The sequence below is a fragment of the Oncorhynchus mykiss genome, chromosome 3 (genome assembly GCF_013265735.2).
Source record: "Oncorhynchus mykiss isolate Arlee chromosome 3, USDA_OmykA_1.1, whole genome shotgun sequence".
Taxonomy (NCBI): domain Eukaryota; kingdom Metazoa; phylum Chordata; class Actinopteri; order Salmoniformes; family Salmonidae; genus Oncorhynchus; species Oncorhynchus mykiss.
The window spans coordinates 36,731,581-36,755,682 of record NC_048567.1 but is presented as its reverse complement, the minus strand read 5'-3'; the positions used below and the strand labels follow the sequence as shown (position 1 = coordinate 36,755,682).

The window sequence follows — 24,102 nt, the reverse complement described above, 5'->3', positions numbered from 1 at the left end:
AACCATGCCAAGCGCCCTCTGAACTCCTTTTCTGTCCATAGGCCTCTCCATATCCTGTTTTGCCTGCACCTTTTCTTCGTCTGGCTGGATACCTTCAGCTGAAATCTTGTCCCTTAGGAACTTGATCTCATTGACACTGAACAGACTTTTGTCCTTATTTAGTTTGAGTCCACACGGCCGGATTCTTTGCATTGTTTTCTCCAGCCTCTCGTCATGTTCCATTTGAGTAGACCTGCAAACTACCAGGTCATCAACGTACACCCTGACGCCATCCAGACCCTCTGTAATTTGCTCCATTGCCTGGTGGAAGATTTCTGGTGTTATTATTCCAAAGGGTAAGAGTAGCGGCCGAATGGAGTGTTAAACATGGGATCCAAAGTATTCCGGTGGGCTGGAGGAAAGATGGCAGAAGCGGAAGCATTGCTTGTGTAGGATTGCACGTTGAGTTAAGTTATTGGAAATAACTGGAAAATTGGAGCATTGAAGAATGGAGCAAAATGGGCTTAAGTTGTTAATGAAGATAATCCTCAGTCTAAAAATGCCTCATTCCTTATTGGAGTATGTCTCATGGATAAGGATGTGTTTTTGGGAGATCCATTTGCGGTCAAGGAGATGGCGGAGGACGCACTGGAAAAGGTGAAGTCAATCTAAGTGACCAGGAGTGGTATGGTGTTGATTTATTGTATGTCAGAAGAGCAAAAGGAAAGTGCATTGTGTCTCGGGAATTATTGGAGTATGAGGTAGAAACCCTTGATTTTCTGAACAGGGTACCAGTGTCGCAGTGGAAATTGAGGCTGAAAATCTTAAAGCACCATGTACCAGGAGTAGTGGATGCACGTCGATTGAACTGTATGGTGAATGGAAGGAAAGAGGAAAGCCTATCGGTGCTATTGCTATTTGATGAACAGTCCCTTCCGATACATCTAAAGCTGGGGTATAGGAGATACACGGTGAGAGCTTATGTGAACAGACCATTGCAGTGTCTTAAATGTAAAAAGTTTGGCCACATGGCAAGTGTGTGCATACGTAATAAATATGTTTTATTAGACTCAGTGGATACATGGTGCTGCAATTGTGGTGGGAACCACATTCCCAAGTTCCAGGAATGCCTGTAAGGGTGAAGGAGGTCGAAGTAGCAAGAATCTTTTGTTTTTACCCTTCCCTTATGTCCCGTGTTTTTCTGCATTAAAGTTCTCCAGTTTTCACCCCACACAGTAGGTGGCGGCAAGCACCTTTAACGTATGTTAGCAGACCGCCAAAATACCATCGAAGAACAAAAGTAACATTAAAAGTGCACAATTTAGCACTGCTCATCAAGTTTCAACTGCCAAAACCCATGTGAGGCATCCATATTGGAAAAGTATTTAGCTCCTGTCATTTCACTGAGTATCTCTTCTCTCTTAGGGATTTGATAGTGCTCTCTTTAAATATTGGCATTGAGATCCTTGGGATTTATGTACACCCACTGTTTTCTTGGATTTTACACAGACCATGGAATTTACACAGTCAGAGGGTTCCTCAAATGTTTTTATGACATTCAGTCCCTCCATGCAGCCTAGCTCTGTCCTCAGTTTCTCATGGAGCGCCACAGGAACTCACCTGGGTGGGTGGATCACCGGTTGTGCATCTTCTCTCAGTTTGATGGAGTATGTAAGGGGTGTGCTCCAACCTATTTCCTCATGAGTCACATTTGTACTGAACTGGTGGGCACTTTGCATACAGCTCGTTTCTCTGATAGTATAAACTTGTCTCCCAACAATGACTCACTATTACAAACATTAAGGGGTGAGTGCAATTTTTACATATTCCCTTTGTTTCAATGCCACTGTCTTTTTTTGTATTTTAGGTCTCACTGAGATTCTGTACATCACTCAGGCTTATAAGGTTTGCTTTAGCACCTGTATGTAGTTCGAAGGGAACAATGATGCCATTCAACAGCAAAGAACCTATCCAAGTTTCAATCTGTTGGGCATGCACCTCTTTTGCATTGTGTAGTTCTGGCTCACACTAAACTATTCCCACAAACAGGCCATCTGATTAATTCACTGCATGTTCAGTATCAATAACACGGAACTGTGTTTCTGCCTCAATTTATGTCCTCCAGGAAGCACCTTTTAGCTAAATGATTTCTGCCTTTGCATTTAGCACAGTTCTTTCCGTAGGCAGTAATGTCTATAATGTCCATTACCGCACTGCCTGAAATCATGAGGTGTTTGATTCCTGGATTTGGATTCCATGTGCCCTCGTGTCCTTTTTATTTACTACATTCCCCGGCACATTTTCTTGCTCCAATCCCGCTGCACGGTCACCAAATGTTTGAGTGCCTAGCAGAGCTCGCTAGCATGCAATATTTTTACTGCAGCCTCAAGAGTCAGTTCACTGTCCCTGAGCAGTATCGCTCTCACCTTCATGTCCAATATTCCAAAGACAATGTGGTCACTTATCGTTGACTCCTTAAGCTACCCAAAATTGCATGTCTGTGCCTGATCTTTAAGTCCCTTAAGAAGCTACCAAATGACTCTCCTAGCTTTTGAACACGGTAGCGAAACACGTATATATTTCATAAGTTTCATTATTTTTAGGTGTGCAGTAATCAGTTTCAACAGTGTCCAGATTTTCTCTTATCCTCATTCTCAAAAGTAAATGCGTTGTACAATTACTTATATGGCTTGCGAGCCAGCCACTGTTAGCAACAAACCTACTTTACGTGCTCCTGGTTAATTGGAGTTACCAATCGCGTTGAAGTACAGAAGAAAGCAATGTTTGAAACTTCGCCACATCAACATTTCCAGTTGCAGGAAAGACGGCAGCGTTATTCTTTCCATTACATCCTATTATGTGCTCTCACTCCTGGTACGTTTTTAATGTTATTTAGAAATAATCAAATTCTGACACACTCCAATGACCTTGTAACTTTACTGTGACCTGTCAACTAGGACAAATAACTAACACCTACTTCTTTATCAGCGGCCTTTATGACAGTTCCTGCATATCATTACAACTACTGTTTCCCATTCATCATCTCCATCTTTACAACGCACTTCTCCATTCAAACTCGACATCCACTTCCACCATGATGTCCCTCCTAGAATGCTGCTAGTTCCTTCTTTGTCAAAAACAAAAACAGTTGTTGATTTGCATGATTATCTGTGGAGAACCAGAGAAGACAAGACAAGTGGACATTGAGACAATCAATCAAAGCCTACACGTGAATAGGCCTGCCCTGAGTGCATTCAAAACTTTCTAAAATGGGGAGTGAGGTGAAATGGAGGAGTGACTGTCAGTCTTTTGAGTTTTGAGTCTCTACCAGACAGTCATGTTAGGATATATCAGCTATCCTGTTAAGGCTTTTGTGCAGAATCCACAGCAGTATGTAGGAGGGAGATTACAAGATGTGGGAAGTGTGCAGGAAGGCATGGGACAGCGGATTGTGTAGTTTTGATAGATAAATGTGTGTTAAGTGTAGGGCTGCTCATGTTGCTGGGGGTGGGAAGTGTCTGATGCGAGACAGGCAGGCTGAAGTGGCCAGAGTCAGAGTAATGCAGAAGAGGAGGATGGTTCAAGGCTGAGGGATCCTGCAAGGATCCCAGTGAGTAATAGATTTGTGCCAGCACAGAGGGATAGGGTAATGAGTGATTTTCATGCTTCAGTAAGGTTGGCTTCTTAGCGTTCATAGCAATGGTTATCAACTGTACTGCAGAAAAGGAACGTAAATCACAGAAAACAGATGGTATGGTGGCAGCGGCAGAGAAGTGTTTGGGTATACGAGATATGACTTCAGAAGAGTTACAGAGTTTGTTGAGGGATAGTGTCCCGTACTCCCATGCCATTGGCATTGTGCAGGAGCAGATCGGGCCAAGGTAGTGGAATGGGGTAGTGGGTTTTAATGTGTAGGTGGCAGCTGCAGAGAAGTACCTTGGTGTACATGATTTTACTGCAGAAGTGTTAATTGGGTGGTGATTTTTTTTTTATGAAATAGTGGTATATAGGTGTAGGGTGGTGGTGCCATTTATTAAATAAAAAATTGTGACAGGAATAATGAAGAGATATTAATGTAGGTAGGTCAGGTGTATGCACCTTAAATGTCGGATGCGATCCACCAACCCAATCCCAAAGAAGAAGAGCAATTTCTAAAACATTATCTGACATTTTGTAGCCATTTTCTAGCCCCTCTGTGGTTCTTCCTGGTATCCAACCTTGGTTTCTCCCTCAGCCAGTGATCGATCTAGGGTTACTTGAAAGGGTAAAAGATGATGATGATGATTCAGTTGTAAGTGAACATTTAAGAACAAAATGCTATGCTTTCTTGAATATATTCACGGATGGATCTAAGGTCCCTAAAACAGGGTGGACAGGAGCAGCTTTTAGTGTTCCTGAGTTTAAGGTGGCAGTGACGAGAAGAGCAACGGATAATTAATCTGTTTACACAATGGAGTTGTTGGCCATACTATTGGCTGCAGAGTGGGTGGAGGTGAGGCCAGACAGAGTAGTCATCTGCTCTGACTCCTGTGGAGCACTGATGAGCTTAAATTAATTTATGTCTCAGAGCAGACAGGATGTATTGTATGAGGTTTTGCAGTTCTTGTATAGGGTGAAACAGACGGGGGTATTTGTGATGTTCCTCTGGGTACCAGCTCATGTGGGAGTAGAGGGGAATGAGGAGGTGGATAGTATTGCCAAGCGGGCTCTTAAACATCCTAATGTTGAGATGAAATTGTCGATCAGTAAAGCAGAAGCCATGGGTATAATAAGAACAGTGGTTAAAAATAAGTGTCAAGAGTTGTGGAACAGGGAGAGAAAGGGAAGACACCTGTATAATATCCATGAAAAGGTGGGGGCAGGGAGGTCCTCAGGCCGAGAGAGAAGGGAGGAAAGTGTAGTCACAAGGCTGAGACTGGGACACACAAGGCTCAATAGTACATTGAAATTGGTGGGGAAACATCTGACTAGGAGTTGTGATCATTGTCAGGAGGAGATGGAGACAGTGGAACATGTTCTATTTCAGTGCCAGAAATATGTGAGGGAGAGGGAGTGATTGTTGTTAAATTTGAGGAGTAATGTGTTTTAAGAGCCAGGATTAAGTGAACTACTGGGGAAATCTTCAGAGGATGTAGTATTTAAATAGGTATTTCGTTTCCTTAGGGAGACAATATTATTTTGTAGGATTTAGACCTTCACTGTCGCTGGTCCACTCTCCAGTCCAGTTGGTGGCGGAAACGCACCACAAAGTTGGCTGCCAACCACCATATAAAATCGACAGAAGATAAAGGTCCATTTGTATAGAGATTGTGGTGAGTGGTTGTCGGATGATATGTCACTTTTTCCCTAGTTATATGTACATATCTAGCAGTGGTCGAAAAAGTACTCAATTGTCATACTTGAGTAAAAGCAAAGATACCTTAATAGAAAATGACTTGAGTGAAAGTCACCCAGTAAATTACTACTTATTTGGTGTTCAATATCAACAGTAAATGGAATTGCTCAAATGCACTGAAGTATCAAAAGTATAAATAATGTCAAATTCCTTATATTAAACAAAACAGGTGACACATTTGTATTGACAGATAGCCAGGGGCACACTCCAACACTCAGACATAATTTACAAACAAAGAATTTGTCTTTAATGAGTCTGCCAGGGATGACCAGGGATGTTGATAAGTGTGTGAATTGGACCATTTTCCTGTCAAAATGTAACTAGTACTTTTGGGTGTTAAGGAAAATGTATGGAGTAAAAAGTACATTATTTTATTTAGGAATGTAGTAAAGTGAAAGTAAAAGTTGGCAAAAATATAAATAGTAAAGTACAGATACCCCCAAAACTACTTAAGTAGTACTTTAAAGTAGTTTTACTTAAGTACTTTACACCACTGATATCTAGCTACCTCAATTACCTCGTACCCCTGCACATAGACTCTGTACTCATTGTGTATCTATTACTTTTGTTATTATGTGTTTTATTTTTCTATTATTTCTCTATTTTCTTTCTCTGCATTTTTTAAATTTCACCTTTATTTAACCAGGTAGGCCAGTTGAGAACAAGTTCTCATTTACAACTGCGACCTGGCCAAGATAAAGCAAAGCAGTGCGACACAAATAACAACACAGTTACACATGGGATAAACAAATGTACAGTCAATAACACAATAGAAAAATCTGTATACAGTGTGTGTAAATGAGGTAAGGCAATAAATAGGCCAATAGTGGCGAAGTAATTAAAATGTAGCAATTTCCATGCAGATGTGCAGATGTGCAAGTAGAAATACTGGTATGCAAAAGAGCAGAAAAACAAATATGGGGAGGAGGTAGGTAGTTGGCTGGTTGGGCTATTTACAGATGGGCTGTGTACAGCTGCAGCGATCGGTAAGCTGCTCTGACAGCTGATGCTTAATGTTAGAGAGGGAGATATGAGTCTACAGCTTCAGTGATTTTTTTATTTTTTTTTTGCAATTCGTTCCAGTCATTGGCAGTAGCTAACTGGAAGGAAACGTGGTCAAATAGGTGTTGGCTTTGGGGATGACCAGTGAAATATACCTGCTGGAGCGCGTGCTATTGGTGGGTGTTGCTATGGTGACCAGTGAGCTTAAATAAGGTGGAGCTTTGATAGACTGCATCCAATTTGCTGAGTAGAGTGTTGGAGGATATTTTGTAAATTATATCACCGAAGTCAAGGATCGGTACGAGGGTATGTTTGGCAGCATGAGTGAAGGAGGTTTTGTTGAGAAATAGGAAGCCGATTGTAGATTTAATTTTGGATTGTAGATGCTTAATATGAGTCTGGAAGGAGATTTCACAGTCTAGCCAGACACCTAGGTATTTATAGTTGTCCACATATTCTAAGTCAAAACCGTCCAGGGTAGTGATGCTAGTCGGGCGGGCGGGTGCAGGCAGCGATCGGTTGAAGAGCATGCATTTAGTTTTACTAGCATTTAAGAGCAGTTGGAGGCCACAGAAGGAGTGTTGTATGGCGTTGAAGCTCGTTTGGATGTTTGTTTACAGTGTCCAAAGAAGGGCCAGAAGTATACAGAATGGTGTCGTCTGCGTAGAGGTGGATCAAAGAATCACCCACATCATTAATGTATACAGAGAAAACAGTTGGCCTGAAAATTTAACCCTGTGGCACCCCGATAGAGACTGCCAGAGGTCCGGACAACAGGCCCTCCGATTTGACACACTGAACTCTATCTGAGAAGTAGTTAGTGAATCAGGCGAGGCAGTCATTAGAGAAACCAAGGCTGTTGAGTCTGCCGATAAGAATACGGTGATTGACAGAGTCGAAAGCCTTGGCCAGGTCGATGAAGATGGCTGCACAGTACTGTCTTTTATCGATGGTGGTTAAGATATTGTTTAGGACCTTGAGCGTTGCTGAGGTGCACCCGTGACCAGCTTGGAAACCAGATTGCATAGCGGAGAAGGTACGGTGGGATTCGAAATGGTTGATTATCTGTTTGTCCACTTGACTTTCGAATACTTTAGAAAGGCAGGGCAGGATGGATATAGGTCTGTAACAGTTTGGGTCTAGAATGAATCCCCCTTTGAAGAGGGGGGTGACCACAGCCGCTTTCCAATCTTTTGAAATCACAGCCGTTACGAGAGGTTGAACGGACTAGTAATAGGGGTTGCAACAATGGCGGTGGTCTAACATGCTTCCTCCATGCAGTAGATGGCGCTACTACGTTTAATTTTGAATGGTTTTACATTTTCGTTTGTTGCTGACACTACCTGTCGTCTTCTCGATCACTTCCGTAATGACGTTGGTCGACAACAAATAAACAAATATGGCTGAATCCAGCTCGGCTATGTACTTTGCTGTTAGCAATATACCTGCTGCCTTTCGATCTGCTAACCTTCGAAACTTTTTTAGTCAATTCATAGAAAGCAATGGTTTCTTGTGTTTCCATTACCGACATCGACCGGAGATTTTGAAGGAGTCCGAGGGCACCCAAGTCAACATGTCAGACCATACGAGTAGAGACATTCCGACAACAGAAATGCCATCCACAGATGTCGAGGAGGGAACAGAGGAGAGTGGATCTTCGCCGAAGAGTATAAAAACATGTTGTTGCGTGGTATCGGTACCTTCAAATGAGGCGGCCAGATTGGTCAAAATGTACGCGGGGAATCAATGGATCGACTCGAAGGGCAACTGGCTTGCGAGGCGTTGTGTGATAAGAAAAGTGAAAGTATCACCTTCCACAGGTTAGTATGTATTTGGAGTCATTAACACTAGAACATCTGGGCTTCGAGGGACTTTAAGCCACATTCTAACGGTCTAATAAATAGATGTCCTACGATATCATGAACATTTTTACGTTTTGACCGGTTTGTACGTAAAACATTTTTTACATTCAGGCTGAAAATGCATCGATTTCCTCATTAACTATATTTAATGGTGAGAATGATGGAAAAATGTTCCATAAAGAAAGCATACGTTTTTTTTCTTTCACCACATTAGTGGCTAATCCTACTTCCTGATATTGAGCCCTGTGTTCAGCCGGGGGTAGACGGCTGCATCTTGAATGGCTGAACGCAATACCTTACATCCTTACTAGCATTCCTAGGCCACTTTAGCATGGTGGTGGATAAAGGTGTTTCAGAAAGCATGCATATTTAACGTTTTTTTTCTCCCTTAAGGAGGACATTGAAACCTTTGCAGAGAATAGAGTAGAGAATTTTAAGTATGAATTGGTCCAAGTGTACATGAGTGTATTGCTGGCTGCATACCATGCGTTTGGACGGATTTGTATATATTTTTTAACTAGGCAAGTCAGGTAAGAACACATTTTTACTTACAATGACAGCCAACACCTGCCAAACCCAGACGATGCTGGGCCAATTGTGCGCCGCCCTATGGGACTCCCAATCACGGCCGGTTGTGATACAGCCTGGATTCGAACCAGGGTGTCTGTAGTGACGCCTCAAGCACTGAGTGTCTTAGACCACTGCGCCACTCTGGAGCCCCCGAAAGATTAAATAACTCAATATCGCTATCTGCTGGCTGTTGGGCTAGGTCAGGGGGGACAGGATGTCCAATCAAAAACGCATCTTTTCACCAATGGGTAAAATAATGTTAATTGTGTAGATAATAGGCCTACTCTAAGAACCAATGGTCCAAACCTCACATCTATACCATAATTTGTTAAATGATTGGAGTTTTTACCCTTGTAGGATGGCCAAAATTAGAGCGGCTAAATCAATGGAGGCCACAGAAGGAAAAAAATGGCCATAAATCATGAAAATAGCATCAAGTCAGACTGGGAAAAATAGGTTTGAACCCATCGGATGTCCAACTGCAGTCCAAAAAGTAGACAACCCTCAGCCCCTGAATGACATTTACATAGTCTTCTGTGGATTTTATATGGTGGTTGGCATCCAACCAATGCATAATTTAATACTACATCCACTGAAGATATCCAGTAGTTCACTTAATCCTGGCTGTTCAACCGCATTACTCCTCAAATGTAATAACAATCGCACCCTTTCCCTCACATATTTCCGGCACTTAAATAGAACATGTTCCACTGTCTCCATCTCCTCCTGACAATGATCACACCTCCCAGTCAGATGTTTCCCTACCAATGTCAATGCACTATTGGAATGGAAAGGGGGATACCTAGTCAGTTGTACAACTGAATGGACTCAAATGAAACATGTCTTCCGCATTTAACTAAACCCCTCTGAATCAGAGAGGTGCGGGGAGCTGCCTTAATAATCGTCATCGGTGCCGGGGAACAGTGGGTTAACTGCCTTGCTCCGTGGCAGAAAGACAGATTTTTACCTTGTCAGCTCAGGAGCCTTGTGTGTCCCAGTCTCAACCTTGTGACTACATTTTCCTCCCTTTATTCTTGGCCCTGCCCCACCTTTTCTGGATCTTACACAGGTTGTCTTCCCTTTCTCGCCCTGTTCCACAACTCTTGCCATTTGTTTTTAAACATTGTTCTTATTAACCCTTTGGCTTCTGCTTTACTGATTTGATAATTACATCTCAACCTTTTACACCGTCACATCCGAGTGTACCTTAAATGTTGCTTGCTCAAGCGAGAGATTGATGATCGAGAGGCAATGTCCTTGGTGGATATCTTGAAATTGAGGTTAAAAATGACCAACCTCAAACTAAGAATGTACCTATCAATCTAACAAAGCTAACGAACACTCCTGTCAGGTATCTAGCTACAGTTACCCATAGGTGGCCAGCTAGTTTTACAGTTTGGGCATTTATTACAATACATTTCAAATCAAATCACATCAAATCAAATTTTATTTGTCACATACACATGGTTAGCAGATGTTAATGCGAGTGTAGCGAAATGCTTGTGCTTCTAGTTCCGACAATGCAGTAATAACAAGTAATCTAACTAACAATTCCAAAACTACTGTCTTGTACACAGTGTAAGGGGATAAAGAATATGTACATAAGGATATATGGATGAGTGATGGTACAGAGCAGCATAGGCAAGATACAGTAGATGGTATCGAGTACAGTATGTACAAATGAGATGAGTATGTAAACAAAGTGGCATAGTATAAAGTGGCTAGTGATACATGTATTACATAAGGATACCGTCGATGATATAGAGTACAGTATATACGTATGCATATGAGATGAATAATGTAGGGTAAGTAACATTTTATATAAGGTAGCATTGTTTAAAGTGGCTAGTGATATATTTACATCATTTCCCATCAATTCCCATTATTAAAGTGGCTGGAGTTGAGTCAGTGTCAGTGTGTTGGCAGCAGCCACTCAGTGTTAGTGGTGGCTGTTTAACAGTCTGATGGCCTTGAGATAGAAGCTGTTTTTCAGTCTCTCGGTCCCAGCTTTGATGCACCTGTACTGACCTCGCCTTCTGGATGATAGCGGGGTGAACAGGCAGTGGCTCGGGTGGTTGATGTCCTTGATGATCTTTATGGCCTTCCTGTGACATCGGGTGGTGTAGGTGTCCTGGAGGGCAGGTAGTTTGCCCCCGGTGATGCGTTGTGCAGACCTCACTACCCTCTGGAGAGCCTTACGGTTGAGGGCGGTGCAGTTGCCATACCAGGCGGTGATACAGCCCGCCAGGATGCTCTCGATTGTGCATCTGTAGAAGTTTGTGAGTGCTTTTGGTGACAAGCCGAATTTCTTCAGCCTCCTGAGGTTGAAGAGGAGCTGCTGCGCCTTCTTCACGATGCTGTCTGTGTGAGTGGACCAATTCAGTTTGTCTGTGATGTGTATGCCGAGGAACTTAAAACTTGCTACCCTCTCCACTACTGTTCCATCGATGTGGATAGGGGGGTGTTCCCTCTGCTGTTTCCTGAAGTCCACAATCATCTCCTTAGTTTTGTTGACGTTGAGTGTGAGGTTATTTTCCTGACACCACACTCCGAGGGCCCTCACCTCCTCCCTGTAGGCCGTCTCATCGTTGTTGGTAATCAAGCCTACCACTGTTGTGTCGTCCGCAAACTTGATGATTGAGTTGGAGGCGTGCGTGGCCACGCAGTCGTGGGTGAACAGGGAGTACAGGAGAGGGCTCAGAACGCACCCTTGTGGGGCCCCAGTGTTGAGGATCAGCGGGGAGGAGATGTTGTTGCCTACCCTCACCACCTGGGGGCGGCCCGTCAGGAAGTCCAGTACCCAGTTGCACAGGGCGGGGTCGAGACCCAGGGTCTCGAGCTTGATGACGAGCTTGGAGGGTACTATGGTGTTGAATGCCGAGCTGTAGTCGATGAACAGCATTCTCACATAGGTATTCCTCTTGTCCAGATGGGTTAGGGCAGTGTGCAGTGTGGTTGAGATTGCATCGTCTGTGGACCTATTTGGGCGGTAAGCAAATTGGAGTGGGTCTAGGGTGTCAGGTAGGGTGGAGGTGATATGGTCCTTGACTAGTCTCTCAAAGCACTTCATGATGACGGATGTGAGTGCTACGGGGCGGTAGTCGTTTAGCTCAGTTGCCTTAGCTTTCTTGGGAACAGGAACAATGGTGGCCCTCTTGAAGCATGTGGGAACAGCAGACTGGTATAGGGATTGATTGAATATGTCCGTAAACACACCGGCCAGCTGGTCTGCGCATGCTCTGAGGGCGCGGCTGGGGATGCCGTCTGGGCCTGCAGCCCTGCGAGGGTTAACACGTTTAAATGTCTTACTCACCTCGGCTGCAGTGAAGGAGAGGCCGCATGTTTTCGTTGCAGGCCGTGTCAGTGGCACTGTATTGTCCTCAAAGCGGGCAAAAAAGTTATTTAGTCTGCCTGGGAGCAAAACATCCTGGTCCGTGACTGGGCTGGATTTCTTCCTGTAGTCCGTGATTGACTGTAGACCCTGCCACATGCCTCTTGTGTCTGAGCCGTTGAATTGAGATTCTACTTTGTCTCTGTACTGGCGCTTAGCTTGTTTGATAGCCTTGCGGAGGGAATAGCTGCACTGTTTGTATTCGGTCATGTTACCAGACACCTTGCCCTGATTAAAAGCAGTGGTTCGCGCTTTCAGTTTCACACGAATGCTGCCATCAATCCACGGTTTCTGGTTAGGGAATGTTTTAATCGTTGCTATGGGAACGACATCTTCAACGCACGTTCTAATGAACTCGCACACCGAATCAGCGTATTCGTCAATGTTGTTATCTGACGCAATACGAAACATCTCCCAGTCCACGTGATGGAAGCAGTCTTGGAGTGTGGAGTCAGCTTGGTCGGACCAGCGTTGGACAGACCTCAGCGTGGGAGCCTCTTGTTTTAGTTTCTGTCTGTAGGCAGGGAACAACAAAATGGAGTCGTGGTCAGCTTTTCCGAAAGGGGGGCGGGGCATTTCAGAATTCCCCCCAAAATGTATGAAGGTAGCTATGTTTTATAGGCTCCTCACTACGACTAAGCCAATTTGAGCATCATTCCCATTTGCCAATGCTAAAATCAATGTCATTTATATCTATTGTTTAGCAAGCTAGTTAGATAATTTTGTCTCGCATGCCAAAAATGCAGCCATGTTGATTAAATTTGACACTTCGCGGCCACCGAAGTTTGACACGTGACTACAGTTTGCATTGAATTGTGGGTCATGTCAACCTCCCAAGTGGTCAAAGGCTGCATTCCAAACACGTCAAAGACACACCCTCAGCCCTCAAATTAAGTGGACACTTCTTATGACATTTCATGACATATGATGAGTTAACACTTGCAGTGCAAACAAAGAATGAATTAATTTTAAATTGACTGATCTTTCACGTAAATTCATCACTCGTTCGTCCCACAGTTTTGTTTTCATTCATCATGGAACCACCGGTAGATCTTGTGTATGCTTTATATGCGCTACAGTCAATTAAGATTGCATTTCCTATCTTGGCTAGAAGAGAACGCGTCCGCAGACGTCACATCGAATACTAGCCATTCGACAATAAAGTGTGTCAGGGAAAGTTGTATGTGCTAGCTAACGTTTCCAAAAGCTAACCAAACAAAAACATAATTTTACGATACATGTTTGTGCCTTAATAGGCGGCACGCTAGCGGGACAACTTCCAGTGAAACTGGAGGGCTCGCAATTCAAATAAATAATCATCCAAATTATGGATATTAAACATTTATGTACAGTTGAAGTCGGAAGTTTACATACAAAAATACAAATCAGTTGGGATTACCTTTTATTTTAAGAATATGAAATGTCAGAATAATAGTAGAGTGATTTATTTCAGCTTTTATTTCTTTCATCACATTCCCAGAGGGTCAGAGGTTTACATGCACTCAATTAGTATTTGGTAGCATTGCCTTTAAATTGTTTAACTTGGGTCAAATGTTTCAGGTAGCCTTCCGCAAACTTACCACAATCAGTTGGGTGAATTTTGGCCCATTCCTCCTGACAGAGCTGGTGTAACTGAGTCAGGTTTGTAGGCCTCCTTGCTCGCACACGCCTTTTCAGTTCTGCCCACAAATTTTCTATAGGATTGAGGGCAGGGCTTTGTGATGGCCAATCCAATATACAGTGCCTTGCGAAAGTATTCGGCCCCCTTGAACTTTGCGACCTTTTGCCACATTTCAGGCTTCAAACATAAAGATATAAAACTGTATTTTTTTGTGAAGAATCAACAACAAGTGGGACACAATCATGAAGTGGAATGACATTTATTGGATATTTCAAACTTTTTTAACAAATCAAAAACTGAAAAATTGGGCGTGTAAAATTATTCAGCCCCCTTACTTTCAGTGCAGCAAACTCTGTCCAGAAGTTCAGTGAGGATCTCTGAATGATCCAATGTTGACCTAAATGACTAATGATGATAAATACAATCCACCTGTGTGTAATCAAGTCTCCGTATAAATGCACCTGCACTGTGATAGTCTCAGAGGTCCGTTAAAAGCACAGGGAAGATGGTTAAAATTGATGGGAAGATGGATGGAGCCAAATACAGGACCATTCTGGAAGAGAACCTGATGGAGTCTGCAAAAGACCTGAGACTGGGACGGAGATTTGTCTTCCAACAAGACAATGATCCAAAACATAAAGCAAAATCTACAATGGAATGGTTCAAAAATAAACATATCCAGGTGTTAGAATGGCCAAGTCAAAGTCCAGACCTGAATCCAATCGAGAATCTGTGGAAAGAACTGAAAACTGCTGTTCACAAATGCTCTCCATCCAACCTCACTGAGCTCGAGCTGTTTTGCAAGGAGGAATGGGAAAAAATTTCAGTCTCTCGATGTGCAAAACTGATAGACATACCCCAAGCGACTTACAGCTGTAATCGCAGCAAAAGGTGGCGCTACAAAGTATTAACTTAAGGGGGCTGAATAATGTTGCACGCCCAATTTTTCAGTTTTTGATTTGTTAAAAAAGTTTGAAATATCCAATAAATGTCGTTCTACTTCATGATTGTGTCCCACTTGTTGTTGATTCTTCACAAAAAAATACAGTTTTATATCTTTGAAGCCTGAAATGTGGCAAAAGGTCGCAAAGTTCAAGGGGGCCGAATACTTTCGCAAGGCACTGTATATTCCTTATCTCACAAACAGATGGCCTTCTAAGGATAGCAATTATATCTAGATTATCATGTAATATTGTATTAAAATCTCCACCCCATTTTACTTTGGCCAATGGAAATGTAGACATTTTACTTACTTTCCTCTCAATGTCTCTAAATAAAATAGTTACTTGACTTGTTATTGGTAGCATAAGTATTAACAACAAGGAATTGAATGTGGTTGACATCTATCAATAGCACGATCCATCTCCCTGTATTACCTGCTTCATGACTCAGTATATGACCCTTAAAGTTGCCTTTTAAAATTGCGTCACCTACTGACCCATTGGTGCCAAATATCATTCCCCCATTTCCAATACGCAGTATCTGTGGAATTAAATAAAATTTGGGACTCTTTACAATACAAAAATAAAGATTTCAAAATTTTACGGATTTCCCTGGCATTAATAGAAAAAACAGAAATTGACATTTACTATCACAGTGACTATATGAAGAATATTAAACTTGTATACGTTCACATGAACCGGGTTCTCACAAAATGAAACGTTCATTCTTGTTGCAAATAAAAACAGTCCCCTGCACCATGCAGGTGGTAGACCTAAAGTATATTTTTATACAAGTGCAAATAACATTGTGCCATAGATTGGTAAAACAAATAGCCATCAAGCTAACATTAAGTGAATTTCTCTGCCATAAAAAAAATTGGTTCACACAAATAATGCTCTTTCCTTAAGAAATACATTTTATCAGTTACAAATAAAAATCAGTCCTGCACCATTCACTTGGTAAATCCAGTAGTCATCAAGCTAGGCATCAGTGTAAATTTCCCTTCCATTAACAAAGCCTTGGCTCCCGCAAAGTATGCACTTTTCCCCTCTTTCCTTGCTCTCTCAATCATCGGCCACAGACGATTCCGAGCTTCTTTGTCAACTGCTCAGGTTGTTGTTCTTTAAATAGTAATTTTTCTTTGCACTTTTCCATGTCAGATCCCTCGCTGTCCATGAGATTAATCTCATGATCATTGGTTGTGGTGGCTGGTTCTCCCCATCTCTCAGCCTACCCAGGCACTGCACTACATCCAGAGAACCTGCAACAACATTTTGCTCGTCCTCTGGGACTATTGCCCTGCAAATGTCCTTCGCTTTTGTTTTGATGTTCTCGTCAGATCTTTCTGTGATTCCATAAATTCGAAGATTCCATCTCCGACTATACCAGTCAGTCTTGTTTACCTTTGACTCCATTTCAGTGAGTTTCTTCTCCTGATTTGCAACCTGAGTTTTCAATGTTGCGTTCTGCTGCTTCAGAGTATTTACTTCCTCAGCATTGAAATCAATCGCTTTCTTCAGGTTAACGATGCTGAGTGTTCTTTTTAACCAAGTCCATGATGTCAGCTGCACTCTTTGATTTTAGCCGCGAGGATGCGGACGATGTTGTCCTGTATCTGCCTCAGTGATGGTTCACTTCTCAACTTCTTTGGAAGTTGCTCCTTGGTTGGGGTATTAGAGTATGAATCACATTCGCCCCCTTTTTTACACTGCAAGCATATGAATGAGTTTCAGCAATGCCTCTTTTCTCCTTGGACGTTTCAACATCCATTATCTCAGCAACAGTTTGGTTATGTCCTGACTCCATGCTGCTAGCTATGAAGATTATAGCTAGCTAACGTTAGCTAAACACACTGAAACTTTGATAGCTAGCTTGTTCTTTGGAAATCGTCCCCCAAAAATATTTCAGTGGCTTGATTAATTACAAAATGTATCAAAATAGCTACATATTATTTTTCCACATTTTTTGTTGTTACAGTTTGAATTTAAAATGGATTAAATTGAGATTGTGTCACTGACCTAGACACAATACCCCATTTCAAAGTAGAATTATGTTTTTCAACATTTTTACAAATAAATAAAAAGCTGAAATGTCTTGCATCAACCCCTTTTGTTATGGCAAGTAAGTTCAGGAATAAATTGCTGAACTCACTGTGTGCTAATAGTTAACATGATTTTTTTTTAATGACTACCTCATCTCTGTACCCTACACATAAGATCCCTCAGTCGAGCAGTGAATTTCAAACACAGATTCTACCACAAAGACTAGGGAGATTTTCCAATGCCTCGCAAAGAAGGGCACCTATTAGTAGATGGGTAAAAAAAAATACTGCCATTTGAGCATGGTGACGGCACAGTATTAATTAAACTTTGAAGGGTGTATCAATACACCCTGCCACTACAAAGATCCATGAGTCGTTCCTAACTGATAGGAGAGAACTGAGGATGGATAAACAAAATTGTAGTTACTCCGCAATGCTAACCTAAATGACAGTGGCAAGGACTCCTGTACAGAATACAAAATAGTCCAAAACATGCAAGCACTTAAGTAAATGTGTCAACAACAAAAAAATATTTGTCCTGAATACAAAGCTTTATGTTTGGGGCAAATCCAACGCAACACATCACTGAGTACCACTATTTTTCAAACATGGTGGTGGCTGCATCATGTGGGTATGCTTGTCATCAGCAAGGACAAGGGAAAAAATAATCAGAAAAGAGCTAAGCACAGGCAAAATCCTAGATGAAAAACCTGGTTGTCTGCTTTACAACAGACACTGGGAGACAAATTCACCTTTCAGCAGGACAATCACCTAAAACACAAGGCCAAATCTGCACTGGAGTTGCTTACCAAGATGACATTGAATGTTCCTGAGTGGCCTAGTTACAGTTTTGACAAAAATTGTCTTGAATATCTATGGCGAGACTTGAACATGGCTGTTTAGCAATGATCAACAACCAACTTGAGAGCTTTAAGATTAAAAAATAATAATAATAATATGCAAGTATTGCACAATCCAGGTGTGCAAAGCTTTTGTACAGACTTAAAGATTCAGCTGTAATCGCTGCCAAAGGTGATTCTAGCATGTATTGGCTGGTTGAATACTTATGTAATTTTAGAATCAATTTCAATCCCCAATTTCAATCCCACCTTGTAACACAACAAAATGTGGAAAAAGTCAGGGAGGGTGTAAAATACTTTCTGAAGGCACTGTAACTGAACCATTACTCTAGTGTGGGCAATCTTGTCATGGGTTGTCTTGCGCATCAGACAATAGCCTGGGGATGAGGTCAGACATAAAACCATAAAATCTGCCTCTTTGTATGCTATTCATAAAATTGAATTAATCTACATTTTTATTTCAGATGAGGATGAATTCCCCTACAAGACAAAGTCCGGGCACAGGCGCCACGTGGCACTAACAGAACGCTTCACAGAGGCGGACCTAAAGGGCTTACCAGAGCTGAACCCGCCTTCTCTTATGCCGGCTGGTAATGTGGGTACAACCGTAAAGGTATTCTTACAGCTTATTCAGTCATGCCGACTACCCCCACGCCTCATACGCAAGCTGGGCCTCGCCTTCCCCAAGACAAGCTGCAATCGGCGCTATGGTAATGTGCCCTTCCAGTACCATAACACCAGCTTAGCACCATCAACTGAGGAGAGTGTCTTCACAGCTGGTGGGCATGAAATATCAGGTCCTGGCAGTGTGGCCCCTCCCTCAGGAACCCAGGGGCCCACTGACCCCTCAGGGGACCCTGAAATACCAGAGGAAGACGAGGATGCCCAGTCAAATGCAGATGATGTGAGTCTAAATTTGTTACTGAGTATACTGTAAATATCCTATAACCTGTGAGCTACTGCACTTGCTGTGTTAAGTTCATAAGGGAATGATGTTGAAAAGAGGAAGGGCTTAAAAATGGTACAAAGCCAGAGTAAAGAAAAATACATCTCAAGGTAGAAACATCTGAGTAGCCTACATAACAATGGCTGGGTAATATGAGAGTTGCTGTGAACTCTGGCTTTACAGATGCATTTGCCATTTATTGTATTGCATATGATCCTTGTGTTCTTCTGTGCTGTAGGACGATGACCGCTGTGAGGAGTGGGAGCGCCATGAGGCCCTACATGAGGACGTGACGAGCCAGGAACGCAGCAAGGAGCGGCTCTACGAGGAAGAGATAGAGCTGAAGTGGGAGAAGGGAGGCTCGGGCCTGGTCTTCTACACTGATGCCCAGTACTGGCAAGAGGAAGAAGGAGGTATAACAGGGGCTCCACTAGCCCTCTTAAAGATCTGCCCTTCTGATTTAATATTTCTGTCTTGTAAAATTCATAATTATACATTAGTCAAATAGTGATTATTGTTTTTTCTCTCCGCCTAGATTTTGATGAGCAAACTGCAGATGATTGGGATGTGGACATGAGCGTTTACTATGACAAAGGTAACCTGACTTAGCATGTTTTCCTTCACAATTCAGGATCTATAGCTAGGCTTCCATCCAATTTGCAACAGATTTTCATATGAGTATTCTAAAATATGGATGAAGAAAATATGCTTGTTTCCACCAAACTGACTTGTTGCAAATACAAATCTGTGCGTGATTACGTAGTACGCACATTTATTTTTTTCACTTAAGTTTTCATGTACTAAATAAAACATTGAATATTTAATGTCTTTCCATCACATAGTTTTGTCACAGATTGTTGCGTTTAAATAGCAAATGTGTCTACTCTGGTCTTGGCACAAGCCAACAGCTTGCAGATACAGTATGGTTAGGCTAGTCTAAATGATGAGATTAGAGCGCGAATGTTTTGATTTGTCACAACGGCAGTCAAGCATCGATCATCATGTCATCATGTCATAAGACCCTCAGTATTTTTTGGACCGGAGCATCAAGCTCATACCATGCACTTTCACCACCCTGTGAAGTTCATCATTAATGATTTAATCTGTAGCCTAATTTAAACTTTGTGGTTTCGAGCCGTAGTGGGAGGACCACACACAATGTCATTGCGTGACTCCAAGTTGAATTCAATATTTGCGCATAAAGGCATTTCCACTGCCATTTCTAGCATAATTAATTTTACCAACACAAAAAGATCTCACCAAGTCGAACAAACAAATTATATTTTGGCATTTTATGAAATTATACCAAAAGTTCCTGTTTCCATCACAGCTGTTGAGACTTTACTGGCATAACTGGATTGAAACGTGGTTTACTGATTTGAAATCCTAGTGGACTAGGTAGGCATGCTGTCTTAAGACATTTGAAGGAACATTTAACCTTTGTTTTAACTTTGCAAGTCAATTAAGAACAAGTTCTTATTTACAATGATGGCCTACCAAGATGTAAAAGGCCTGTGGGGATGGGGGCTGGGATTAAAAATTTAGGACGACACACACAAAGATGGGGTGGCAGGGTAGCCTAGTGGTTAGAGTGGTGGACTAGCAACCGGAAGGTTGCAAGTTCAAAACTCCCGAGCTGGCAAGTCTGTCGTTCTGCCCCTGAACAGGCAGTTAACCCACTGTTCCTAGGCCGTCATTGAAAATAAGAATTTGTTCTTAACTGATTTGCCTTGTTAAATAAAGGTTAAAAAAAATATTTTAAAAAAGATGTGAGAAAACCACATAAAGAGACCTAAAACGACAACACATGACAACACAGTATGGTTGCATGGCAACGGCACAAACATGGTACAGACGTTGTTAGGCACAGACAACAGCACGAAGTGCAAAAAGGTAGTAATGGTGTACATAGAGAATGAATCTCGTGGGGGCCACTCTCTCCACACAGACGGGGGTGACATGGACTCCCGTGACTACGTCCGCATGCGGTATGAGAATAGGCTGAGGGAGGGGCTGGAGGACCGTTCTGGAGGACAAGATCAGCCAATCGGCAACTTTGAGAAGTTCACAAAGGTATGGAAGCCCTTGTGCCAATCCACTTAATAAAGCATTTATAATGGATTACTCTATAAGGTGTTTAATGTAGGTTTACTAATCATTCGTCTTTTTTTAAAAAAAATTATTTTATCATTAGTTAAGTCTTTTTGTGTGGCCTTATCTAAAGTGTGGGCAATTTATACTTTAGAAATGTTTTGAGTGACCAGTAATTTCTCTCACAAAAAATGGACATGCTTTGCTGCTATAACAGCCTCTACTCTTCTGGGAAGGCTTTCCACTAGATGTTGGAACATTGTTGCGGGGACTTGCTTCCATTCAGCCACAAGAGCGATGCCGGGAACTGAAGTTTGGCGATTAGACCTGGCTCGCAGTCAGCATTCTAATTCATCCCAAAGGTGTTCGTTGAGGTCAAGGCTTTGTGCAGGCCAGTCAAGCTCTTCCACACTGATCTCGACAAACCATTTCTGTATGGACCTTGCTTTGTGCACGGGGGCATTGTAATGCTGAAACAGGAAAGGGCCTTCCTCACTGTTGCCACAAATTTGGAAGCACAGAATAGTCTAACATGTAGGTTGTAGCATTAATATTTCCTTTCACTGGAAGTAAGGTGCTTGAAGTATGAACAACAGCCCCAGACCATTATTCCTCTTCCACCAAACTTTAAAGTTGGCACTATGCATTGGGGCAGATGGTGAAGCGTGATTCATCACTCCATAGAACGCGCTTCCACTGCTCTAGAGTTCAATGGCGGCGAGCTTTACACCACTCCAGCCGACGTTTGGCATTACGCATGGTGATCTTAGGCTTGTGTGCGGCTGCTCTGCCATGGAAACCCATTTCATGAAGCTCCCGACGAACAGTTATTGTGCTGATGTTGCTTCCAGAGGCAGTTTGGATCTCAGTAGTGAGTGTCGCAACTGACAGATCATTTAAATGCGCTTCCGTTCTGTGAGCTTGTGTGGCCTACCACTTTGTGAGCTGTTGAGCTGTTGTTGCTCCTGGATGTTTTGACTTCGAAATAACAGCACTTAGTTTACCTGGGCTGCTCTAGCAGGGCAGAAATTTGACAAACTGAATTTCTGGTCAAACCAAGATTAGACTGCTTTTAGGAGTGACTGCAATCCACGCTTTTGTTTTGGTAGAAAAGACTGCTGAGAAAAGCTTATGTTAATCAGCATATAGTGTGTCTGAAGCATAGGCGAAATTGCCAATGTAAAAGGCCTGCGGGGATGGCGATTGGGGGGAATATGTCCAATTTTCAGGGGGGAGGGGGCTTTCCACCTATACTGTGTTTTCAAAATACCTCTCCGTATACTCAAGACATAAGTCATGTCAAACTGTGTAGAACTGCAGGAGATGCGTTTTAAAATGTACAAAAATTAAATAATCTGCTTATCATTTAACCATTATGTTCTAGGGGTCATTTGGAGACCTAAAGGTTGTGGCGAAATCTGCACGGAGCCTTCACCGTGCACTGCCACTTTAAGAGCGCATGAGCAGTAAGAAAATAAAGGGAGCTCATTCAGCTCTTTGGGGAGGAGCTCTTGGGTGGCGTGACAGTTTGATTGTGTGGGCTGTGCTGCAGAAGTTTTGTTTGTTTTCAGTGTGTGTAGTTTATAAAGTATTTAACTCAATCATCGGTGTAATCGCTCTAGGTCGTGGTTGTTTTCGTTTGGGACCGCGCCTGTTATGGATTGCATGGATTAGTAGCAACATTGTTGCGAAGCTTTAACATACAAACCATCTGAAAGTCAGACAGTACACCGGCACGCCTGAAGACCACAGCTAAGATCTCTCTTGTTCTTTCTCTTTTTCTCTTCCCTCTATCGTTCCAGTTCCCTGCAACAGACTCTCTATTTTTCCATTGCACTTCCCATTGAAGTTCATTAGAGCTGGACTATTATTGCCCTGCTAGAAGTATTTGGGTGGACATTTTTGTTAAAAGGGAGGTTGCTTGCAAGTTATGCATTGTTATGTGAACTGTATTGAGGTGTACTAATGACATGTGGCCGAGAAGATTGTGGACATTTTTAAGGCCTTTGTTGTGTCTATGAACACCCCCCACATTCATACCCTCTGCACTCCTCCACTGGACGATAATACATATTATTGCAAATCCTCTGTTGATGACTGGGTTCTTTCTTGTATGAAGTTGCTGTTAAATTGCTCTGCCATTATTATTGTATGAGGTATTCTTGTTGGGGTTACCCCTGTGCTGTGATGTGGGTTTTATATGGTGTGTATTATTTTTTCTCTCCACTGGCTATCTGGTAAACAGGCTACACTAGGCAGTCTCTTCTGCTGATGTGTGTGGGTCTGGTAGTGGTACACTCTCTATTCTACTCTTTTTCTTTCGGCATGGTTAATACCTGCCTGGCGCCCGAACAAAATCATTCTTTACCCCTCTCTAATAAATACCGCTACAAGGTACTGTTGGAATGTCTCCCAATAGCATTTGCTGGAATGTCTACCCATTTACCTGGTACTCTGTTCTCATTTAGTGGACAGAATGTAACTGGTGTGGTCTGCATTCCTCAAAAGCAGGAATGGCTTTTTCCACTGTCTGGTGCCTGGTACTAGGACTAGTACTGATCTTTTTTGTTGTCTAGGGTGTTGGTCGCCGGGTGATGGAGAAGCAGGGCTGGAAGGAGGGAAAGGGCCTGGGTAACAGTCAGGCAGGGATTCCAGAAGCCTTGGAGAATGAAGGACAGCATCCTAAATGCAAGCGGGGCTTTGGGTGAGTGCAACAATTACTATCACAATAATTACAATGACGATTAAATCTATGGCCTTTGTAACTTGGATATGTACAGGAAGGTAACGGAAAGTTGAAGGATATTACAAGTAATTCTTGTTGACATCCAGGCTATTAAAAACCCTGATTACAATATGCTGTTTTGTGCAGGTACCATGGAGAGAAGCTGAGCACCTACTTTGTGAAAAAGGCCAAACCAGACTTGTTCATATCCACGGTGTATGATAAACCCAAAGACATAGACCAAGGAGACCCCTTATTGCGACGCAATCCCAAAACCAGCATGAAGTACAGAGGCTGGCAGCCAGGTGGCAACATTTTTCCAAAAAGATGACAACTCTGTATTTACATAATTTCTTATTACTAATACCTCTTGTTACCATTAGAATTCATAATTTGTTTATATTAAAGCATTTATCATACAAGGAATTTGTTTAAATTATTTTGTCTTGTCTCCTAAATGAATTACACATTTGTAATTTTGACCATAGTATGATTGAAACAGAAGTAATTATTTTATGCAGTAGTAGTTGGCATGACCTGCCTTCCGCCTGCAAGAATAAGGTCGTGACTCCGGCGATTTTCCTTCAAAATAAAAGTCCCGCAATGATGGTAAAATGTTTTATACCAATGGTCGAAATTTGTAACATTTTGAGGAAATGGTTGGTATACTTAGAATT

General features: G+C 42.3%; 1 protein-coding gene across 3 annotated transcripts; it reads left to right on the top strand.

Annotated features, from left to right (window-relative positions):
* Positions 1-1,350: 1,350 nt before the first annotated feature.
* Positions 1,351-23,851, top strand: gpatch3 (G patch domain containing 3). Of its 3 annotated transcripts, none has more exons than XM_036973998.1 (7): positions 1,351-1,603; positions 18,128-18,567; positions 18,848-19,022; positions 19,145-19,204; positions 20,558-20,682; positions 23,277-23,404; positions 23,573-23,851. In XM_036973998.1, the coding sequence occupies exons 1-7, from the start codon at positions 1,492-1,494 to the stop codon at positions 23,754-23,756; spliced, it is 1,224 nt and encodes a 407-aa protein (XP_036829893.1). In that variant the 5' UTR covers positions 1,351-1,491; the 3' UTR covers positions 23,757-23,851. The 3 variants fall into 3 exon arrangements, with proteins under 3 accessions (XP_036829893.1, XP_021452497.2, XP_021452495.1); XM_021596822.2 differs by lacking the exon at positions 1,351-1,603 and adding an exon at positions 1,637-1,785; XM_021596820.2 differs by lacking the exon at positions 1,351-1,603 and adding an exon at positions 7,740-8,196.
* Positions 23,852-24,102: the final 251 nt, after the last annotated feature.